Genomic DNA, 19,513 nt, shown 5'->3' on the forward strand with positions numbered 1-19,513 from the left:
GCTCCACCGCTCCATTTCAACAATCTTCACAACGGACACCAAAATATTACAGATGGATGTCAACTCTTGGCTATGTATTTTGTTTATTTTGAATGAACTGTCCCTTTAAGGTAAATAAAATTTCATACCATGAAATGAGTTCTTCTCAGCCAGTGATTCTCCATTGGACCAGAGAGCTGCTGCTTACATAGTGTTGCTGGGTGAAGAATGGGACAAATCATGCATACAGCACGGGGATCTACAGTGAGTCAGTCTGTCCGTTTTACAGACAGACATACCCACACATGCATACACAAACACACACTCTTCAGTCTGGGTGCCAGTGATAACATAGCTCAGTGGACCAGTCCCTGCATTTCCCGTGTCCTCAGTCACAGTTGGTTCTGGCACAGCAGCTTCCGCTAACAGCTCTAGCCAGAGATATCAGGAACAGGACCGCATCCGCTTTGAGGTGTGTGACTGTGTCATTGCCTCGCTGTTCCCATAACCTACTGTCTCCATGCCTCGTGGCAGTCATCGAGTCAAAGAGCAAAAGAACAAACGTGATCAATGTCAATGGATGGATGGAGTATTAGCCTTGACCTGAGCAAAAGGTCAGAAGGTCAGCTCACTGATCTGAGACCACTCCAGGTCTTACCTCCAATATCGACTCTATAAATCTCATGCAGTTTCTGAAACAAACCTCAGAAAACTAGGGCAGCAAGGAGTGAAGTTTTTCATTTGTGTAGAATAATTTTCTTTTTAAAAATAACAGAGAAATCAAATACTTAAACCAAGGCCCTAACTCACTGGAAAGCTCAGAGGATTCAGGCTGGACTGAAGGGCTGGAAGAGTTGTTTGTGAATAACATGAACTGAGGGTATTTTCAATGAAGTAAAATCTTCCGCTGCTATGAAATCCAACATCTCTTCCTCTCAATGTCTGGTTCTCCACCTTGTGGTGAAGCTGTGAAACCGGCAGCCACATCCTTTGGACTTGTGCTACTGTTACCCAGGCCAAGATTCTGCCTGGCATACCACAGTCCTGCTGAGTCACTTTTTAGGGGCTACTTCTTTTCTGTCTTTTCCAGAGATCAGAATCTCTAGCAGCAGAATCCTATCACCTTTGTGGTTAAAATAAATAGACCAAGCAATGCAGCTGTTATTATGAGAGAACCATATGTGTGTGACAAAGACCACACAAACTTTTTGAAATTAAAACATTTAGTAAAAAATGGCACAAAGTATTTACAAGTTATCCATCAAATGTATATGTAACAGTATATTCCAAGCAAGGAAAAATAGAAAATATTAGAAAACAGAGATATTAGAAAGCAAAGATAACACCAATGCAAAGTCAACAGAAACTCTAAAGTTATAGAAATATCTGAACTACAAAAACAATGTACTTGTTGTTAGCTGCCGTAAGCTGTCCGGTGATTTGTTAAAAGGGCTAAAAGAGGAAACAAACATAGTGGGGATGATATCCTCTGTTTTTTTACATACCACAGTCACAGAAAGTAAAATCTAAACAGTTACGTGGTTATGTGATGAAAAGAAAGAAATGGAAAAAGCTGGTTCGCATTCACAGGCCATTAACCAACTTAATAATTACTTACATTTCTCAAAATGACGTCTGGAGTAATAAGGGAAGTACGGCGTGTTTGTATTTGATGAAAGCTAAACTATCAGGGGACAAAAGTCCAGTTAAAAACAAACTAAAAAGCTCATAATGATATACTGTAGTGATGAATTATGAAGTCTTAATTAAACTGATATAAGGCGGAATGTAGTTGTTATGTGGGTATAAATCTGTTCCACAAATAATTAACTTGTGCCAGAGTGTGTTTGTACTGAGCTACTGAACATGGCAGTTGTTTCCTTGCTCAGCCTGTTCCTTTAAAAGCTGCATGTCTCTCTGATCTGGCTGCTTCTGGAGAGCCGCTGAGCAAGGTAAAGCTCTGTCTTCGCTACTTGGGCTCTTCCAGCCAGAGCTGCCTGCCACCTCAGCTGAGGGACTTTGGAAGTTTAGATGCCCCAAAACCTGTCAGGTGGGAAAGAAAAACAAAAAAAACAGTACAGATATGTTAAACAGGAGAGAAAAAGGGTATTGCTGGCAAAATCCCAATTGCTGGGCCTCCTGTCTTCAGAGTGCACAGCTATATGTTAAGACGCACAGCAGGACGTCAGTCACACATGAACCTGAGTTACATTCTTTCCTATTGACCTTTTGATCCGAAACCTCTATATACCTCTAAATCCATCATTGGTGAAGTTGAACAGGTTTCATGCTCCATGAATTTGACCTGACCTGGAGACCTGTGAGCATCAGGAAACTTGCAAACCAAGTAAAGACGCACACACTTACTGGCCCCAAGTGCATTTGCCTTCGGAAGATGCCGAGTTACGGGACACGCATTTGACATTTACACTGCAGAGTCAAGATTATTAGTCCCTTGAGGGAAAAGGTCTGGATGTAACTGTGAACCACTTTTACAATTAATCAACAACCTTGTTTCTTAAATCAACAACCAGGCTTTTATTAATACATTTTCATCAGTTAAACAGCACACCTTGCATCACTGTTTTAAAGTGCAGTCATGAAGGCACTGCTTATGTATGTGAGCCTCTTATAATGGCTTTTAAGTGTTTCCAGGACACAAACCTTCATCCTGTCTTGATAGTAATTTTTCTGGTCAACAGTTGGCACTGGGTTAACAGGTGTTTTTAATGGCGAAGGAAAAGGGGTAACTCTAGTATGTTTGATTTGGAAATACTTTACTTTGAACCACTAAATACATAAATAGCGGCAGCTTTTTTTTCCTAGAGATCGCTAATTAAAGCAGAGAAATGTAAATATATTCCCTCATTGAGAAGTGAATGCACACCCAATATGGTGGGAAGAACCAGCACTCAAACATAAGGCAGGGGTTTGGTTCCAAAGCACTAAAAGGCACTTCACTAATGATGATGGGCAAAATAGAATGCAGAGGTCATTCACTCCAAGCGCATTTTTCAGCCAGTCCAGGGAACTAAATGAAAGGCCTTCTCAGTCCTGAGCCACTTCTTTAGCCTGCAGCATATGACTGAAATGACCCTACACTGTACTGCCATTCAGTGCCTCATTGTACATGCCCTCGCCGGTTTAGAATCACTTGGGCAAACTCAAAAGATGATGTGAGCTTGTGCGTGGATGAATGGGGAACTCTGTTTGCAGACAAAGAATGAGAACGTGTTGCTCACCTTGCTGTCCAACGCAGGGGTGGTGCAGGTCTGTCTGGCAGCCAGCCGAGGGCTGCAGCGCCTCACTGTGGTTCTCCTCATGATGAAAGGACTGGCTTCCCCGAGAGGAATATCAGCAAACCCTGGGAACAGGAAGCAGAGAAAATTATTCTCATGATGACTGAAAATGCTGCGTGTCTAAGGTGTTAGACTGACACAACACTGATCGTCACTGAAAAGCCAGAAAATAAATTTGAAATGCCAGGTCTGGTTTGTTCACCTCTATTTCGCCTTATTTTTCGGATTCTGCCCTGGTCTAATGGATTTTGGTGATCCATTGTGATTTTTTTTTTTTCAAAGATGTGTTTTGATTGGATAGTGTGAATCATTTAGCACACAAATACCTTTCTGCACCAGCTCTGGAAGGCCCTCGGGCTTGAACTCCTCTTCTTCAGTCCCGGGCTTGGGGGTGGTTGTAACGTGGGCTCTGATTTTCTTGGTAAGGTTGTGAAGTGCCTCCTGGGCGCTGTCTTTGTCACTGATATCTCTGTGACCCCGCTTTCCTGGGGGTGATCCCTGAGGTGATGAAGGTGCTGTGTTCTCTGTGTTTTCATTGACTTTAATTTCCTGATGTTTGGAGGCGGATTTCCTCACTGATTGTCGACGGCTACGGCTGTTAGCCTCGGCGACTTGTTTACCAGCACTTATCTGCTGCAGCCGAGCTGTCAGAGCCTCATTTGTCTCTTCCAGTTTGTGGACCTCAACCATCAAGAAGCAGTATTTATTCATGCTCTCGTCGGCCTCCTTGCTTTTCTCCTCCAGGAGTTGGTTAAGTTCGTGTGATTTGCCGTTTGCCTGCTCCAGTTCACCCTTTCTTTCCTCAAGGACTGCCTTGAGTTCCTCCACCTCCTTGGTCTTCTCCTCCAGCGATGTTTTCAACTCCTCCACTTCTCCCTGTCCCTCCTCTGCCTGCATTCTCAGCTGGTTCAACTCCACCTGCAAGTCTTCATTGTTGCCACCTTCTGTGAGAAACAAGGTGAACCGTTGACTTCCATTAATTTTGCACTATTGCCTGACAGAGAGCTTGAATTAAACTCTTAAGAAAATGGGAAAAAGGAGATTCATTGACAATGTTCAGTGTGAGCTGTGTGCTTACCAGAGCTGCTCGCCATCATCTGCTTCTCCTGCTCTAGCTGTTTGCAGGTTTTCATCCAAAGACTGATCTTGCTGAGGGCAGAGTCTCTCTCTTTTGACAGGCGAGTGGCACGAGATGAAAGCTCTAACACCTTGAAATGAGAGAGATAATCAGCAAGGGCAACTGAAATTGTGAATATTCACCATCTTAACTCATACCACGTGCTCTACCATCGGGACAAGTTCTAAAGTCTTCCAGTGTAACAGAATTGAAAGAAAAAAAAAGATTCCAATATAATTCATTTATGCAAAAACCTTGTCTTTATAACTATAGTAAGTGACAAACCTGGGGATATAGAGGGTGTGAGAAAGAAAGCACTTGGGCAAAATTTAGGCATTTTGCCACTTGAACAAATTTTTTTGTAGACTCATACAAAATATTGTTATCTCAATTTATCTGGCTTGTTTCTGTAAAAGTTTTGTTCAAAAAAGGATTTCCACTCAGCCCTGTTGTCTGTTTCTCCAATAGCTGGAGGCATAATAGCTTCTTGGTTTCTTTCAAAGGATAAGCATTGTGTGGTGTTACTGAACTTGGAGGGGAAATAGTTTCAACTCAAAGATGAGGGTAGACCGTGTTACGAAATGACCAACAATGTAAGTGGAGTGGAAAAAAAAAAAACATACTATAGTTACAAAAGAAAACACAATGTGGAATAAACAGTCATGTCTCCTTGCACAGACCTGCTCATTAAGCTTTGACACGGACAGCTGATGTGCTTCCAGTTGTTTCTCCATAGATGTGGTGGTAGACTGGAGGCTACAATGTTCCTCTGAGAGCTTTGCTCGCTCTTCTTCAGCTCTCTGCTTCTCTTGTTCCATTGAAGAAAGAGCTGAAGATAAGGACTCCTTCTCCCTTTTACCCAGCGACAGAGAGGCCTGCAACTCCTCGTTCTCGTCCTTCAAACTCTGCCTGCCCTCCTCTATCCTGTCTTTCTCTTGCTTTAGGGCAGATAAGGTTTGCTGCATGTCGTCTACCTCTTTCTCCCTCTCCTCTGCAAGCTTCCTTATCTCTTGCTCCAGTCTCTGTTTTTCCGCCTCAACATCGTGAAGGGAGGTGCAGAGATCATCCCGCTCTCGTTCTACCAGCAACAGGCTCGAGTGCAACTTTTCTTTTTCTTCTACGAGTTGACTGATTTCTCCCTCTGTGCGTTTTTTCTCCTCCATAAGGGAGGTAACGGATTGTGTGGAGGCTTGTATCTGATCTGCCTCTTTCTCCTTTTTCAGTGCTTCCTTCTCTTCATCTTTCGCTTTTACAAGAGCTTTAAGGCTATCAATTTCTTTTTCCAGAGCTACATTATGAGACAAGAGATTATTTTTCTCCTTCTCCCACACCTCTCCCTGAGTGCGGAGAGACTCTTCTTCTGTTTGACATCTCACCAGAGAGCTCTGCAAACATTGTTTCTCCTGTTCCAAGTCTGTGACCTTGCTTTGTATTCTCTCCATCTCACAAAAAGTCATTTTGAGGGAGGTCTCGCGTTGCTGAGCTGCTTCCAATTGCGCCTGGAGGTCAGAAACTTGCCTCATTTGTCTTTCTGCTTCTTCTTTCATCCCTTTCTGTAACTCATCTACCCTAGATTTCTGTTTGTCCTCCTGCTCTCTTCGCTCCATCTCTGCCTTTTCTAACCCCTTCTCCAGCTCCTCCTTAGCTGCTTTCAGCTGCTCAATCTCAGCATTTTTTGTATTCAGCAGTTGCTCCATTTGGTCTTTCTCACATCTAAGGTCGACTAAAGTGGCAGAAAGCTTTGAGAGTTTCTCATTGAGTTCTTGCTTCTCCTCCTCCACCTGAAGTCACATGGAAAAATTGAGAGCTTATTATACAGACTGGTGTACAACAGATATTTTTGCAATATCTAAATCTGGACAAGAACAGCTCAATCAAATAACCATACAAACCTGTCTTCTTTCCTCCTCCAGCTCAGATTTGGTGTTTTCAGCCTTTTTAGGAAGACAGAACATTGGGATGATTTTAACATAAATGTGAATTAAATAAAAAGTAATGCTTATTGTATATTTGACATGAAATCTCCTGTCAGAGTACCTGCAGCACTGCTTCTTCTAGATCTTGCTCTGTTTGGTCTTTCTCTCGCTCCAGGGCCTCGATGCGATCCTGGAGTGAGTCTGATTTTCTCTGAGCATCTGCAGAGATGAAGTCAAAGTCAAGTAACTTTTCATCAAATCCAAGAGGTATTTAAAAGAGATATGAGGGGTCACCTTTGAGCAGCTCCCCCATCTTTTTTTTCTTCCTCTCATCAGATTCTATCCGGACGCGGAGCTTTTCAATGCCAGTTCGCATTTGCTGGACTTCCTCTTGGGTGGAGTTAAGACGAGAGGCAATCTCCCCCTTTTCGAGGAGAGAAGCTTCCAGAGACTGGGACAGGTGACTCACTTCTCCCTCTAAAGTCTAAGAAAAGAAATCGGAGGAGACATAATTCTCATTTACAAGTTTGCTTGCAATGAAAGGACGCACGCCCACACACACACACACACACACACACACACACACACACACACACACACACACACACACACACACACACACACACACACACACACACACACACACACAAAATTTCCTCAAAACTGAGATCACTTGTTCAATGTAAACTTTGATAAGAGAGCGTTCTGTATGTAACACAAAATATCAAAAGTTGTCCTTGTGTAGACAATTACATGAAATAATAAACATCTAAAACCACCTCTTGTTTAAAATTACTATTAAGTGACAGCTCCTTTTTCCTGCTAGTATTGTTTGGGGACCAGTGTAACAAATAGTAGTCACCAACTTTGTATTGTACCTGTATTTTGCTGATCATGGACTCTGTATTTTGATTGGCAGATGTGTGGTCCTCCCTGACCCTGTCCAGCTGCCCAATGAGCTGCTCTTTTTCTCCATTTTGTTGAAAGATCGCCACCTCCAGGGTCTTCATTTGCTCCAAGAGCTTCAGGGGAAAAACAATACACAAGATGATAATTAACCAAATTTGGCACGTATGGATTTTGGCAAATCTACAGACAACATATTAGAAAGGCAGACTGTGTGCTGAGGGAGGGCCTTAGCCTCAATTTCTTATTAATGTACCTGCTGGTTTTCTGTAGTCAGTTTCACCATGTCTCCTTGCAGAACTTCATATTCCTTCTTTCCTGCTCGGATGTCATCCTCCAGGATGGAAATCAAGTTTCTGGTGTCGGAGTTTGTCCTTTCCAGGTTGCGAACGTTGTCTCTCCACTGGCTTAATGACTGGTTTAACTCGTCTCGATCCTCAGTGCAGGAAACCAGTTCAGATCTCAAGTGCATTGTCTGCAATAGTAATTAAAGGTGGAATTATAATCACAGTATGATGGTCTTAAATTTGAAACCGGTTTTGTCCATCTAACACGACTAAGGCAAATGGGAGGTAAATTTCAAGTAGAAAAAAAGAAGGGAGAGTAAGAGGTAATTTGCAGAAACTTGCTATTGATCTCTGATATGTCAATGTGAAACATTTTGTTAGGGCTTATTAAAAAACCCCACAGAAACTTTCAAGCAAACAAAGTTGGGGTAAATTATTGTTTTTATATATTTTTGTTCTAAAATACACCATGTACATATAGCCATTTACACATAGATGGCACCGAGTGGCACCTCGGCCAACGAATTTCATTTGTTCTTTGACTCCATTCTTGAACCAAATTGATTTTTCCCATTGAAATGAATGTAAATCCCGTTGGTCCGTTCTCCAGCTTCAAAAACATACTTTTTCAAAACTTTAACATAGTCACTCCTTTCGCTCTATCAGCTGCTTTAGCACGTCAATGTTGTTGAGGATAGTGCAGATGTTGACTTGGCTGGGTCAACATGCTTGGCAAAATAAGTAAAACGAACACCATTGTCACATTGAGCTCAAATTTTCTTCCTCAGATTTACTGTAATACGCTTAGGCTTCTTAACACCACTATCACTGGCACCTTTCACTTTCTTGAAGCCATAATGAGGGCTAATTTAATGCAAAATGCACACACACATAAAACATAGTAAGAGGAGTACACAACAATGAATAATGTAAATGAGGCAAGTGCCAAGCACAACTGCTGCTATGCTAGAACGTGACAAGGCGGAAAGCCCGCGAATTTGTTTGTATGCACCTGTTCGTGCACTGAGGGGTTGTTCGTGGGTTGATTCAAAATTTGTTCAAAAACAGTGTCCGTGGGCCGATTCGTTCGTAAGTTCCTCTGAATATTGATGTTTTAACAGGCTGGCTTGAAACTGAGTGCTCACCTCAGTCGTGAGTGCATCTATTCGCTGCTCCAAGCCAGAACATGTCCTCTTCTGAGTCTCTGCCTCCTCCTTCAGATGGGCTCTTTCCTCTTGTAGTGTTTCCAGTTCCGCCTCCATGCCCAGAATGTGCTGCTCCAGGTTAGCTTTCTCAGAGCGCACCTTCTTCAGCTCACTCTCCTGCTGCAGGAACTTCTCATCCCATCCACCTGCGTGAAATAAAACAAAAATATCAAATCAATAACAAAACCGTAAATGGCACGCATTTTTTACTTGAACGTAAACTATTGCAAATGGATATACTATGGTGATTTTACATTTGTGAGTGTACAAACTGTAAGTTATATACTTTTGGACTTTATTTCTCAGTGACTTGAAGTAAGCTGGTATTTACCTTTGGCCATTTCCATTTCTCCCATCATCTCCATAATATCAGCCAGCTGGCATTTAGCAGTTTGCAGCTGCAGATTTAATGTCTCTCTCTCCTCTGACAGCTTAGATACCTAAACATAAACACAAAGTACAATGATAAAATAAATAAATAAATCTAAAAAAAAATAAAGTAAAATCAGGATTTGTACAGCAGCCATGAAGGGGTACATGGCAGTTTCTCTGCTCCACCTGAGTAGCACTGTCTTTGTTTTCTTCTAGAGCAGTGTTCAGTTTGCGTAGTGCACTGTTAGCCTCTTCCTCTGCTGCATGGAGTTTCTTCTCCAGGTTTTGGACTTGGACTTCCAGGTCAGACGTCAACTCCTTTCTCAGTTCAAGTTCTGAGTTCAGAAGGTCAAGGTCCGAGCACAGCATCTGGAGTTTGTTTTCTTGTTTTGTGATTGTTTCCTTGTACTGTTCCAGATCAATTTTTGATTGAATCGAGTCACTCACTGCAGGGATAGACACACACAAGTTTAATATATATATGCAACAGTCAGCAAGTGTCAAATTTCTGGGAATTACTCTCTGGCGTGATACTATAAAAGAAGGATATGGGCTCACCAGAGTATTTTAAATCTTTGCGTTCATCTGGTGAGGACAAGGGTAGAGCCAGCTCACCATGTTCAGAATTACTTTCAACAACATCTTGAGGACAGAGATCCCCGGAAATCTGCAAGTTGAAAAGATGAATGATCATAAAAAAATTAAGCACTCTGTTGGACTTCTCCTAAGCATTGCATATTAAATCCCATTGTGTATTAGTGGAATAGGGAACACTAAAAGACATTGCCACATTGAGATCGGTAACGCAAGCTATTAAGATCTGTGTCAAAAAAAACCCCAAACAAAACATTAAGAATTAATAAACAAATTTTTTTCTACCTGATCTAATCTTTGATGTGGACACTCTTCATAACTCATGTCCGCTTCAGTTACACAAGAGTCCCTCTCTTCTTCCACTCTCTCATGGATCCTCTCTTGTTCACTGATGTCTTCATTGAAGGCCAACTCTGTCCCACTGTGGGGTTTTGTGATAGGTTAGCTGCACTTATCCCCTTAGACAATTCAATATAGTGAGATATTGTAGCAATATACTATAATAAGTATGAATGATATTGAACCTGAGATTAGACTGGTGGGAAGATCGATACAGTTTGGGCTCAACAGCACTCGGGTGATCCTGCTCTGGAATGTGATCCAGACTGTCCTCAATTTTGATCGGAGCCACTGGTTCTAGTATGAAAACATCACAGGTAGCTTAATGTCAGTGTATGTGATAAACATCATTGAACGTTTTAATTAAACACAACATAATTTAAGGGTTCTTTTACCTTCTGTTTCTAACTCCTCAGAGTCCATGTGGTTTGGCTCTTCTTGCAGGCTTTGGTTTCCCTGGGACTCGAAAAACTGTTGTATGGATTGGTGCTGATGGCCCACCTGCTTCAGCATTGAGTCATACTGCTTTTTGAACACAGCCAGTTCTTGCTGTAGGCTCGCCAGTTTCTCATGCAGTTCGGCCTGTTCAGTCTCAAAATTTTGGCTGCTGCTATGAATCAGAAATTCGGTACATTTACAATTTTATCAGAGCAGCTGTCAACAAATGAGCAGATATAAAACTTCATGGCAGAATGCTGACTAAGTTTTACCTCTCTGCGTCTCTGTTCTCCAGCTGCTCCTTCAGCCTCTGGTGCTCCTGCTGTAAGGACAGGAGGGAGCTCTCAATGTGCTCCTTCTCATCTCTAATGGAAGCAACCTCATATTCATGCCTCCCAACACTCTCTTGCAGATGCAACCTCTCCTCCATTACTTGATCCAGATTTGACATCAGTTTGATGTTCTCTTCATTCACGTGGTTATTCTGAATTTCCAGCTGAAGCTTTTCTTCAGCTACTTGATTCAGCTCCGTTGCCAACTCGTTTTTCTGAGCTGTCAATTTGCTTATTTTTGCTTCTAGCTGAGCTTTTTCCTCGTTCAATCCCTTAACAGTAACCTTGAGGTGGTCTTTCTCTTCAATAAGTGGTTGCAGGGTAAATTCAGATTCTTGTTTCTCTGCAAGTACTCGTTCAATCTTTGCTTCTGTTTGCTGTTTTTCTTCAGTCAGTAGATCAATGTTGGCCTGCAGCTGTTTGTTCTGCTTGTCCAGCATGTCAATAGTGGCTTCTAACTGTGTCTTCTCCAGGTTTACATGCATCAAATCAGCATCCAGTTTCTCTTTCTCATCACCCAACTGTTTTAATGCAGCCTCAAAATGATTTTTCTCTTGAAGTAACTGGCTGATACAGCTGTCTTTGTCACTGATGTTCTGGTTGAGTGACGTCTCCAAGGTGCCTTTTTCCTCTGTGATTTGACTCAGTTTAAACTCCAATGCAGCAACCTCATCCTCAAGCTGGCTTCGTTTCGCGGCATCCTCTTCGAGGCGAGTTATTTCACAGGTTCTCTCCATCAGCTCGTCCCTTGCTGTTACGTACTGCGTCTCCAGCATGGAGTTCTGAGATTGCACCTCTTCTAACCGGGTTTCCAAGACTGAAACCTAAAACACAGAATTTTGAAACATTTCTTGATATCTGATGTGCTATCTTGTTTTGACTGGTGACATCTGCGTGCGAGCTAGACACAACAGAAATTAAATGAATCATTATATTAAAATCAAGCTCATGGTTTATTACAGTAACTGTAAACAAACAGGGAAAGGATGAGAAACATTCCAGTAACAGCAGTTTTATTTAATCAACTCCATCAAGTCCATCTGTGCCAGCGACCACAAACAATATAAATTTCATGGATAGTAAAAAAGAAAGGCCTCATATCAGATTAAACTACCAGCGAAATTTAATCTTTTTTTTTTTTTTTCAAAAGTGGACTAAATAAAATACTTTATCTCCACTAAAAATGGACCTACCTGAGCTTTGCTCTCTTCTAGCCGGGCCTCCATTTCAGATATTTCGGTTTGATTTTTGGACAACAGAACCTCCATTGACCGCATGGTTTCTTTGAGCTCCTCCAACTGACTGTCATGGGAATTCATGGCTGTCTCATTGTCCTCCAGGTCCATCTGAAGCATCTCCATTTGCACCTATAAGTCATTTACATTAAAGAAAATATAATGCAGCAAAGTAGAAACACTGTACAGGAAAATAAGACTTGAACTCCATTAATTTATCATTCAAACCTTGATTTTGTTCATAGCAATCATCTTCTCTTTCAGAAGATCAGCAGCTTTGACTTGTTCAGCCTCTGCTTTGTGGAGCCTCTCTTCTAGACTCTTTATCGCGTTGTCCCTTTCTTCTAAGCCTTGGGAGGCTGCAGACAGAGTTGCCTTCATGCCCTTGAATTCCACCAAAAGGGAACTTGATTCTTCTCTGGCACATGTCACTGCTTTCTCAGCAGTTTCCAGCTGTGCTTTCAGGCTCATCTCTTTGCTAATGAAACATTCATTCTCCAAAGCGTGACTTTCAGACTGTTTGCTCAGCTTCTCCTTGAGCTCAGTAATATCATTTTCCAGAGCAGAGATTAGGGTCATTTTCTCAGTCAGTGTGTTCTCTAAGTTGGTCTTGGTGTCAGTAGTGGAGTAGTGACTCTTCTCAAGAGCTTCTAGAGACCTTTTCAGGTCAGCATGCGATCGATTGAGCTCATTCAGTTCATCCGTCAACACCGGGAGCTTCTTGGCAGCATCTTTGCTTGCATTTACTTCGTTCCCTAAGGAAGATATCTGCTGCTCAAGGATGTTCATCTGTTCAGCATGATTTTGCTTGAGGTGCTAAATAAAAAAAAACAGGGGAATATAATTATTTACATTTGAATGACTTCAACAGTATATATGAAAGAGAGAAATTATGACATATGGACAGATTAAACAATTTTAGATTCTACATTAAACAGGAAAATCAATGTTCTTTGTGTCATCTGAAGGATCATTCTGAAAAATGACTTCTTAGTGTACCTCTACTTCATTCTTCATAACCTCAGCAGCAATTTCAAGCTCAGTCTTTTGGTTCTCGAGAGACAAAATTTGAACTTTATCTTCTCTGATATGATTCTCTTTCTCCTCAATCAGGCAATGAAGTCTCTTTGCTTCTTCCTCCATCTGCTTGAACTTCACTGAGTTCTCCTCCTGTAGTTTAGTGTGCTCCTCTGACTGCACCCTCATTTGTTTCTGCAGCTCAGCTCCCAGTTGTTCCTGGACCTTCAGCAACTGATCCACAGAGCTGACCTAAAACATGAAGAGCAATCTATTATAGCTTTTAATTGTTAAAGAAAATGTAATATAGAAAGAAAGAGAGCATCGTGGTCTAGAAATTTTAGGGGGTTCGGCTCTAATCCAGAAAAACCAACCTGATTTTTGGTCAATATTAGCTCCTGCTGAGATTCCTCCAAATGCAGCTGGAGTTGCTCTGCTTCCTCTGCTTTTGCTGAAATGGTCTCCTCACATTCCTTGATCAGGGTGGTTTTCTCCTTAATAAGTCTAATAGACACCAGGGATTAAATAGAAATAAAATATATTAATACATATATTTTAATTTGTTTTACATTTAATCCCTATTACGTTATGTGAAATTGAGTGAAAACAACAACAAAAAAAAACTTTCACCTGCTACTCTGCTCCTCATACTCTGCAGCGGCTTGGGCAAGGCTCTCTCTCAGCTGGCTGACTTCAGCCTGGCCCAGATCTAATAGCTGGTCTTTGGAACGGACCAAGTCACAGGCAGCTTGGTGCTCTTCCAGCAGCTGGGTGTTGGTCCTCTCAGCCTGTTCCGCTCTCGCAATCTCTTTATTCAATTGACACTCCAGGTCTTTTACCTGATCGGACAAACACATCTGACTCAACTCGCTATTGGTTTGACAGCAAGGCCATTGCATTCAGTATCCTGGAACTTTTCCAGTATGTACACAACACAAGATTAAAAAAAAACAGAAGAAAGAAATACTTGGTCACCTGTGCTTCAAGCTGTGACACTTGAATACAAACATTCTCCATGTCCTTGTTATGTTTCTGTTCAACCTCAGAAAATTTGGAGCAAAGCTCTTCGTACTGATGCAGCCTCTCCTCCAGTTCGGTGCTCTTCACAAGGAGTTCTCCCTTCAAAGAGTCAACATAGGCAGACAGACTAGCATTGTCTCCCTCAACACTGCTGAGCTGCTTCTACAAGGGTGAGGAAAAATATCAAATGTGAGATGGAAATAATGACTTCTGGTAACCTATATTCTTGCACCTTTAAAAAAAAAAAAACGTAAACTGGTTATAAGTCCGATGTATTATAAAGTAGTTGCAGTGATATTGTTTGAGCAGGTCAAATACTGGGTTACCGCTGCACTGTACCTTAAGGTCATTGTTTGCCTCATTCTGGGATCGGAGGGTTTCATCCAAGCTGCCTATTTTGTCAGTTAGCGCCTTTTGTACAGCCTCGGCATCATTAATCAGAGTGACCTTCTCTTTCTTCCACTCCAGCAGAGCCTGATATTCCTCTGTCAGTTCCTTGTGTTGACTCTGAGAAGTAGCAAGACTGTTTTTTAATTCTTGGCTCTCCTTTTCCACTGTTGTTAACCTATGCATCAGTTGCTCCGATTCCTGTTTTTGTTTCTTCAGTTCCTTCTGAGACCTAAAGTGTGAAACGAACAAAATGTGTTAGTTTTTTCCCAAAAAGGGAGACTTAATTTTCTTCAACATCAAACAATGCTATTTTGACTACCTGTCATTTGTGGCCTCTGTGTCAGAAAGTGTCTTCTTTAAGTTTTCAAGCTCCTGGGATGAGGCCTGGCTCTGGTGATCCAATTTGGACTGGAGTTTCTTCAACTCCTCCTGTTTCCCCTCTGATTTAGCTGAGGAGTTAGAACACAAATCAAGATTTGATAATAATAATAATGTGTTTTTTAAAAAGACCTGCCTCTCACTATTTTTACCTTTGAGATCATCTAGCAGCCCCTGGGTACATCTTCGACTCTGGTCTAGACTCTTATTCTCTTCCGCCACCTGTGACAGACGTCTGTTGGTTTGATCCAACTGGACGGACACACTGTTCTTCTCCCTCTGCAGCTCCTTGCGTCAGGAACAGAGAGAAATGGTTTGACACAAAATAATTATGGGATATGTAGACTGATTGCAGGCAAAATACAGCCAAAAAAACATTCATGAAACAGGCAATGTGGTGTAATGTGAGCAAGAGCAAGCTGTTCTACAGATGACAGTATAGGCAACAGATGTCTTGCTTAACAGTTGTGATTTCTGCTTTCCTGTGAGAATCGATATCTCTGACTTCAAAAGCAAAACATGTAAATCCTTGCAATGCATGTTCCAGAAGCACAATAGGATACCTACTTCCATTTTCTTCCGAAGGTCCAGCTCTTTGGTTTGGCTGGCCTGGAGGCTCTGCTCTGACCTCAGGAGCTTTTGTTTCTGCTCCTCAACCTCCCTCTCCATTTGACTCTTCTGGAAAGACATCTGTGGGCGCAAGAGCAAAGGCAAGGGGAGGAAAATGTGAGAAAATTTGAATCATAGTTTCCCCCCCTCATTCAACAGTGCCTGACAAAGTGCAAAGCATTATAATGGGATCAGGGATTCAAGCATTTTCTCACATTCTGATACAACTTATACTTAATTAAGCATAATATGGCGTCTAAGTTTGTTCCCCAAATGTGAAAGACGGTTGAGCTGAAAGACAGTAGATGATGCATGAAAGCAAGCATGTCACATGTACCTTTTCTGTGTCTGCCTGAAGTATGTTGTAGTCTTTTTTAGACTGTTGGAGTTCTTGTGTTAACTTAGTTTTGGTCTGATTCAGTTGCTGCTCCAAAGCATGATGGGAACCTTGCAGCTGGGCTAACTCCTGCATCAATTGTATCAGACAGAAAATATTCAGATGAAATCAGTCAAACTTTTATCGTAAACATCTGAGTTGTAATGATAGGGTAACTCCATATTAGGGACCTTCTGACTGTCCCTCTCCTGGTCCTTGAGTTTCTGCTCCAGGGCTCGTCTGCAGCTCTCGGCATTGTGTCTCTGACAGTTCATCTCCTCTGTGACTTGCTTCAGCCTCTGCTCAACTGATGAATACTGCACCAGAGAACGAAGAAAGAGCAAAATGTTAACCACCTATGCTAAACGCACACACGCTTCCCTAGAATGAACAGTATGCACCTTCACTTCTAGCTGCTGGTGTTTGTCTGTGGTTTGGCTTAGGTCCTGGCTCGTCTTGGCAAGATGTCTGTCTCGTTCCGTCAGTTCTTTGCGAGCCTGGTTCAGTTGGGACTGAAGTTCCTGCAGCTTGGAGGCCTGGCTATTTACTTCTTTCTCTTGACTGGCGAGACTTCTCTCCAGTTCTGACACACGGCCACGCAGCTCTAATAAGGACAGTGCAAATTACAGTGTGTAACCAAACAATTTATATAAATTGAACAACATTTCACAACTATAACAAGTGAAAAGCCTAAAATTTGACCTGGAAAAATGTCAGGATACTATGCATGAATGAGTGAATATCAATATTTCACCTTGGTTGAGGGCCTTCAACTGCTCCATTTTCTGTGAGGATCCACTAGGACTCTGCATTACTCTGGGACAGCTCATCCGTTGGCTGGGTTTGATGGGAGTCTCCTCATGGGTGTCCCAAAGAGATGTGCCATGCCTCTTAAGCGGCGTTTCCATGGGATCCTGAGTGTTCCAGGAGTGGGCTTGATCTGACTGTTGCCATGGAAATACAGAGGATCCAGCTTGGCGTGCAGCAATGTCCTTGTGGCTTACACTGACTGATGACTGATTCAGGAGCTAGAAAAACACAAGCCAACATTATGAACCCTATAAAGACGAACAGACTTTATAAATGCAACTAATGTACTCACTTTAACCTGCATAATTTTAAGTTCACTCTCCAGCCTTTTCCTTTCTTCTACCTCCTGGTGGTATTTCTCTTGAAGATCTTCGAGTCTATTATCTGTAGGAAAAACAAAAGACAAAACATGTTTTGCAGACTCAGTATTGACAAGCCACATTTTAGAATAATAAGCAGATAGAAGACATGCACAAGTACAAGCAGAACAGTACTTGCGCAAACAAATCGTAATGAATGTAACCATTAATTTGTGGCGTACTAGGAGATTTTGAGAGAGGATAAACGGAGGTACCATGCTGTCTGTGAGGTGGGGCTGGTGTGAGGAAACTCTTTTGTGGTGTCATGTATGGCTGAAGCTCCGAGGTGGAGGCTGATGAGCAAGAGCCGGCAGGCTGAGAACGATCTAGTTCATTTTTATACCTGAGCAGAAGCAAAGACAAGGTTATGGTGTTTTCAGTGTAGCCAAAATAAAGTTTATTTATTTAAAGCACTATTCATTTCTTATGTAAGAAACATTCTGCAACATTTACAACCCCCCTGCCCTGTTTTCATTAGACATCACATCTGTCATGAGCTCTGTTAAGCATACTTTTTAAGCTCCTGTTCCAGCCGCTCTATCGTCTTCCTGCAGGAGTTGAGCTGGCCCTCCAGGTAGCTCACCTAGGTTCAGAAAGGGTTTGTGAGTTGATCTCAGAATAATTACATTGCATGTTTAATAGCACAAATCTCTAGATTTTCATTTTACTCATGTACTTTCATGACCAACAAAACAAATAAAGGTTTTCTTCTTATGAGCCTATATATAGCTTTTATTGTACTGGTACATAACTATCCATTCAAGTTGACAAATGTGTAGCCTGTAATCTAATGTACAGAGCTACTCTACACAAACAAACCATAGTTTTGTGTGTAATTGTAGCACAAAATCACAAGATATAAACTGAACTTAACACCTAGTAATAGCAAACGCAAAAAAAAAAAAACACGCCCTAGGAAAATAAAAATTAAAAACTCTAAAAAAGGAAAAGGTGCATAGCTTTGTTTCTCTCAGTTAGTTAAAATGACCTGTTGCTCTTTGACCCCCAGATCATGGATAGCCTTCTGACGTGCTTTGTCCACTGAGTCACAAGACTCCACTAAGGACTGATTCTCTCTTTTCAATACAGACGCCTCATTGCGTTCACTGTCCACCTGGCAAGGCAAAAAACAGAAAGTAATGTGTTATTTTTTCCCCTCATTTCCTAAATGGCTTGCCACTTCAGTGATACGGATTTCATATAATTTTCTCAAATTGTACATTTGTACATGAGCCGTACCTACCGATATCTTAGGAGAACAGACACTTGCAAACAAATATTCTACTAAATTCCATTCTCTTGATATTCAAATCATAAAACAGTTTAAATTCCAGCCTTCTTCAATATAGAATGGAAGTTAACAGAACTAAATTGAAGAACAGATTCAATTTAGTGCTGTTTAAGGAATGAGGAACAAATATTTCTTCTGAGCAATTGATCTTTTTGAATTCTGGTTTTGATCAAAGCTCCAGCATAACTCATATATTGTAACATAACAGAATTGGAATTTAATCTTGGGTATCTGAGAAACCATTATTAAAGAAAACAAATCCTTCATATACAGAATTACAGATAATGACAGTATGAAATTGATCACACTCGGCAAATACAGAAAGAAATATTAACCATTAGATAACTTGGTCTGGACTTCCATCCAATGCAAATAAGTGGTCAGTTTCAAATTCGCCGCCGTAGCACTGACCTTTTGTTTCTGTTTTTGCAAAGCTGCCTCCAAAGAGTCCAGCTGGAACTGCTTCTGGTTCCGTTCTTTCTTCAGTTTGTCCAGCTGCCCTTCCATCTCCTGGATTTTCTGCAGGGCTTTCCCAGGAAGCCCATCCTTCCACTCCTCCACCGCCCAACTCATTGTTTACAACCCGGCTAGAGACACATCGCTTCGGTTAATGTACGAACACTAAATCCATCAGCTGGAAACTTCAATTTGAATTAAATTAAGTATTTTGACCCACGTCGGGCAACTATGACACAAAGAAGGGGATGCAATGTTTGAAATCCCGCCAGTCCTGGTGTTGGAAAGAGGATCATGTGAACCGGAGTTGACAAAGTAGACGTTAAATGTTTACGTCACTTAAAGCTAACGGAGACTTTAGTTGTGACCTCGAAGCAAATCCCCACAAGCATGAAGGAAACGTTATAATCACCCAAAATTGATAATATTATGTGTCACATTAACCCGAGGTCAACATATCGCTTGTTTAAATTTGTTATCGTTATTGGGGAAGGAACTTGAGCAACGTGAAAAGACCCGCTGACAGGACGATTTGTTATCGAATCCGCAAAGTTAAATTGTTTTTAAGAGGTTAAAACTACCAGGTGGATGTTCAATTTCAAAGTGACTCTGACTGGCATTCGTTGATTAGAGGTAATTGATATAAAACGATTAAAAGTACGTTTCAATATTCACCCAAGTGAAGAACGATTTCAGCTAATGGTTGCAAAGACTATCACAGAACACAGTTGGAGACGACATTTATTCTGTTTCGTTGATACATTTTTAATTCTAAACTAGTTGCAAAA

General features: G+C 41.5%; 1 protein-coding gene across 1 annotated transcript; it reads right to left on the reverse strand.

Moving 5' to 3' along the window:
- Positions 1-1,191: 1,191 nt before the first annotated feature.
- cenpf (centromere protein F) lies at positions 1,192-18,842 on the reverse strand. The gene is made up of 37 exons (XM_086175120.1): positions 18,681-18,842; positions 17,967-18,092; positions 17,491-17,561; positions 17,194-17,321; positions 16,912-17,003; positions 16,564-16,837; positions 16,211-16,413; positions 16,001-16,126; positions 15,771-15,899; positions 15,392-15,514; positions 14,977-15,112; positions 14,766-14,895; positions 14,396-14,675; positions 14,012-14,218; positions 13,667-13,875; positions 13,411-13,540; positions 13,019-13,288; positions 12,248-12,835; positions 11,978-12,151; positions 10,725-11,608; positions 10,410-10,624; positions 10,200-10,311; positions 9,961-10,096; positions 9,640-9,748; positions 9,268-9,527; positions 9,041-9,149; positions 8,650-8,855; positions 7,474-7,692; positions 7,190-7,333; positions 6,606-6,795; positions 6,433-6,530; positions 6,288-6,329; positions 5,076-6,176; positions 4,357-4,486; positions 3,605-4,222; positions 3,222-3,343; positions 1,192-2,022 (listed from the first exon to the last, which is right to left on the reverse strand). Exons 1-37 carry the CDS (start codon positions 18,840-18,842, stop codon positions 1,837-1,839), a joined length of 8,439 nt encoding a protein of 2,812 aa, XP_086031246.1. The 3' UTR covers positions 1,192-1,836.
- Between the last annotated feature and the right edge of the window lie 671 nt (positions 18,843-19,513).

Source organism: Fistularia commersonii, chromosome 27 (genome assembly GCF_037954325.1).
Source record: "Fistularia commersonii isolate RoL2024-O1a breed Wild chromosome 27, RoL_Fcom_v1.0, whole genome shotgun sequence".
Lineage (NCBI taxonomy): Eukaryota > Metazoa > Chordata > Actinopteri > Syngnathiformes > Fistulariidae > Fistularia > Fistularia commersonii.

Coding starts and splice junctions, on each gene's coding strand:
- cenpf (XM_086175120.1), bottom strand. CDS start 18,842: ATGAGTTGGGCGGTGGAGGAGTGGAAGGATGGGCTTCCTGGGAAAGCC. Junction 13,876..14,011: donor TGTCACAGCTTGAAGCACAG/GTGACCAAGTAT, acceptor TTGTCCGATCAG/GTAAAAGACCTGGAGTGTCA. Junction 9,528..9,639: donor CAAAGATTTAAAATACTCTG/GTGAGCCCATAT, acceptor CTATCCCTGCAG/TGAGTGACTCGATTCAATCA.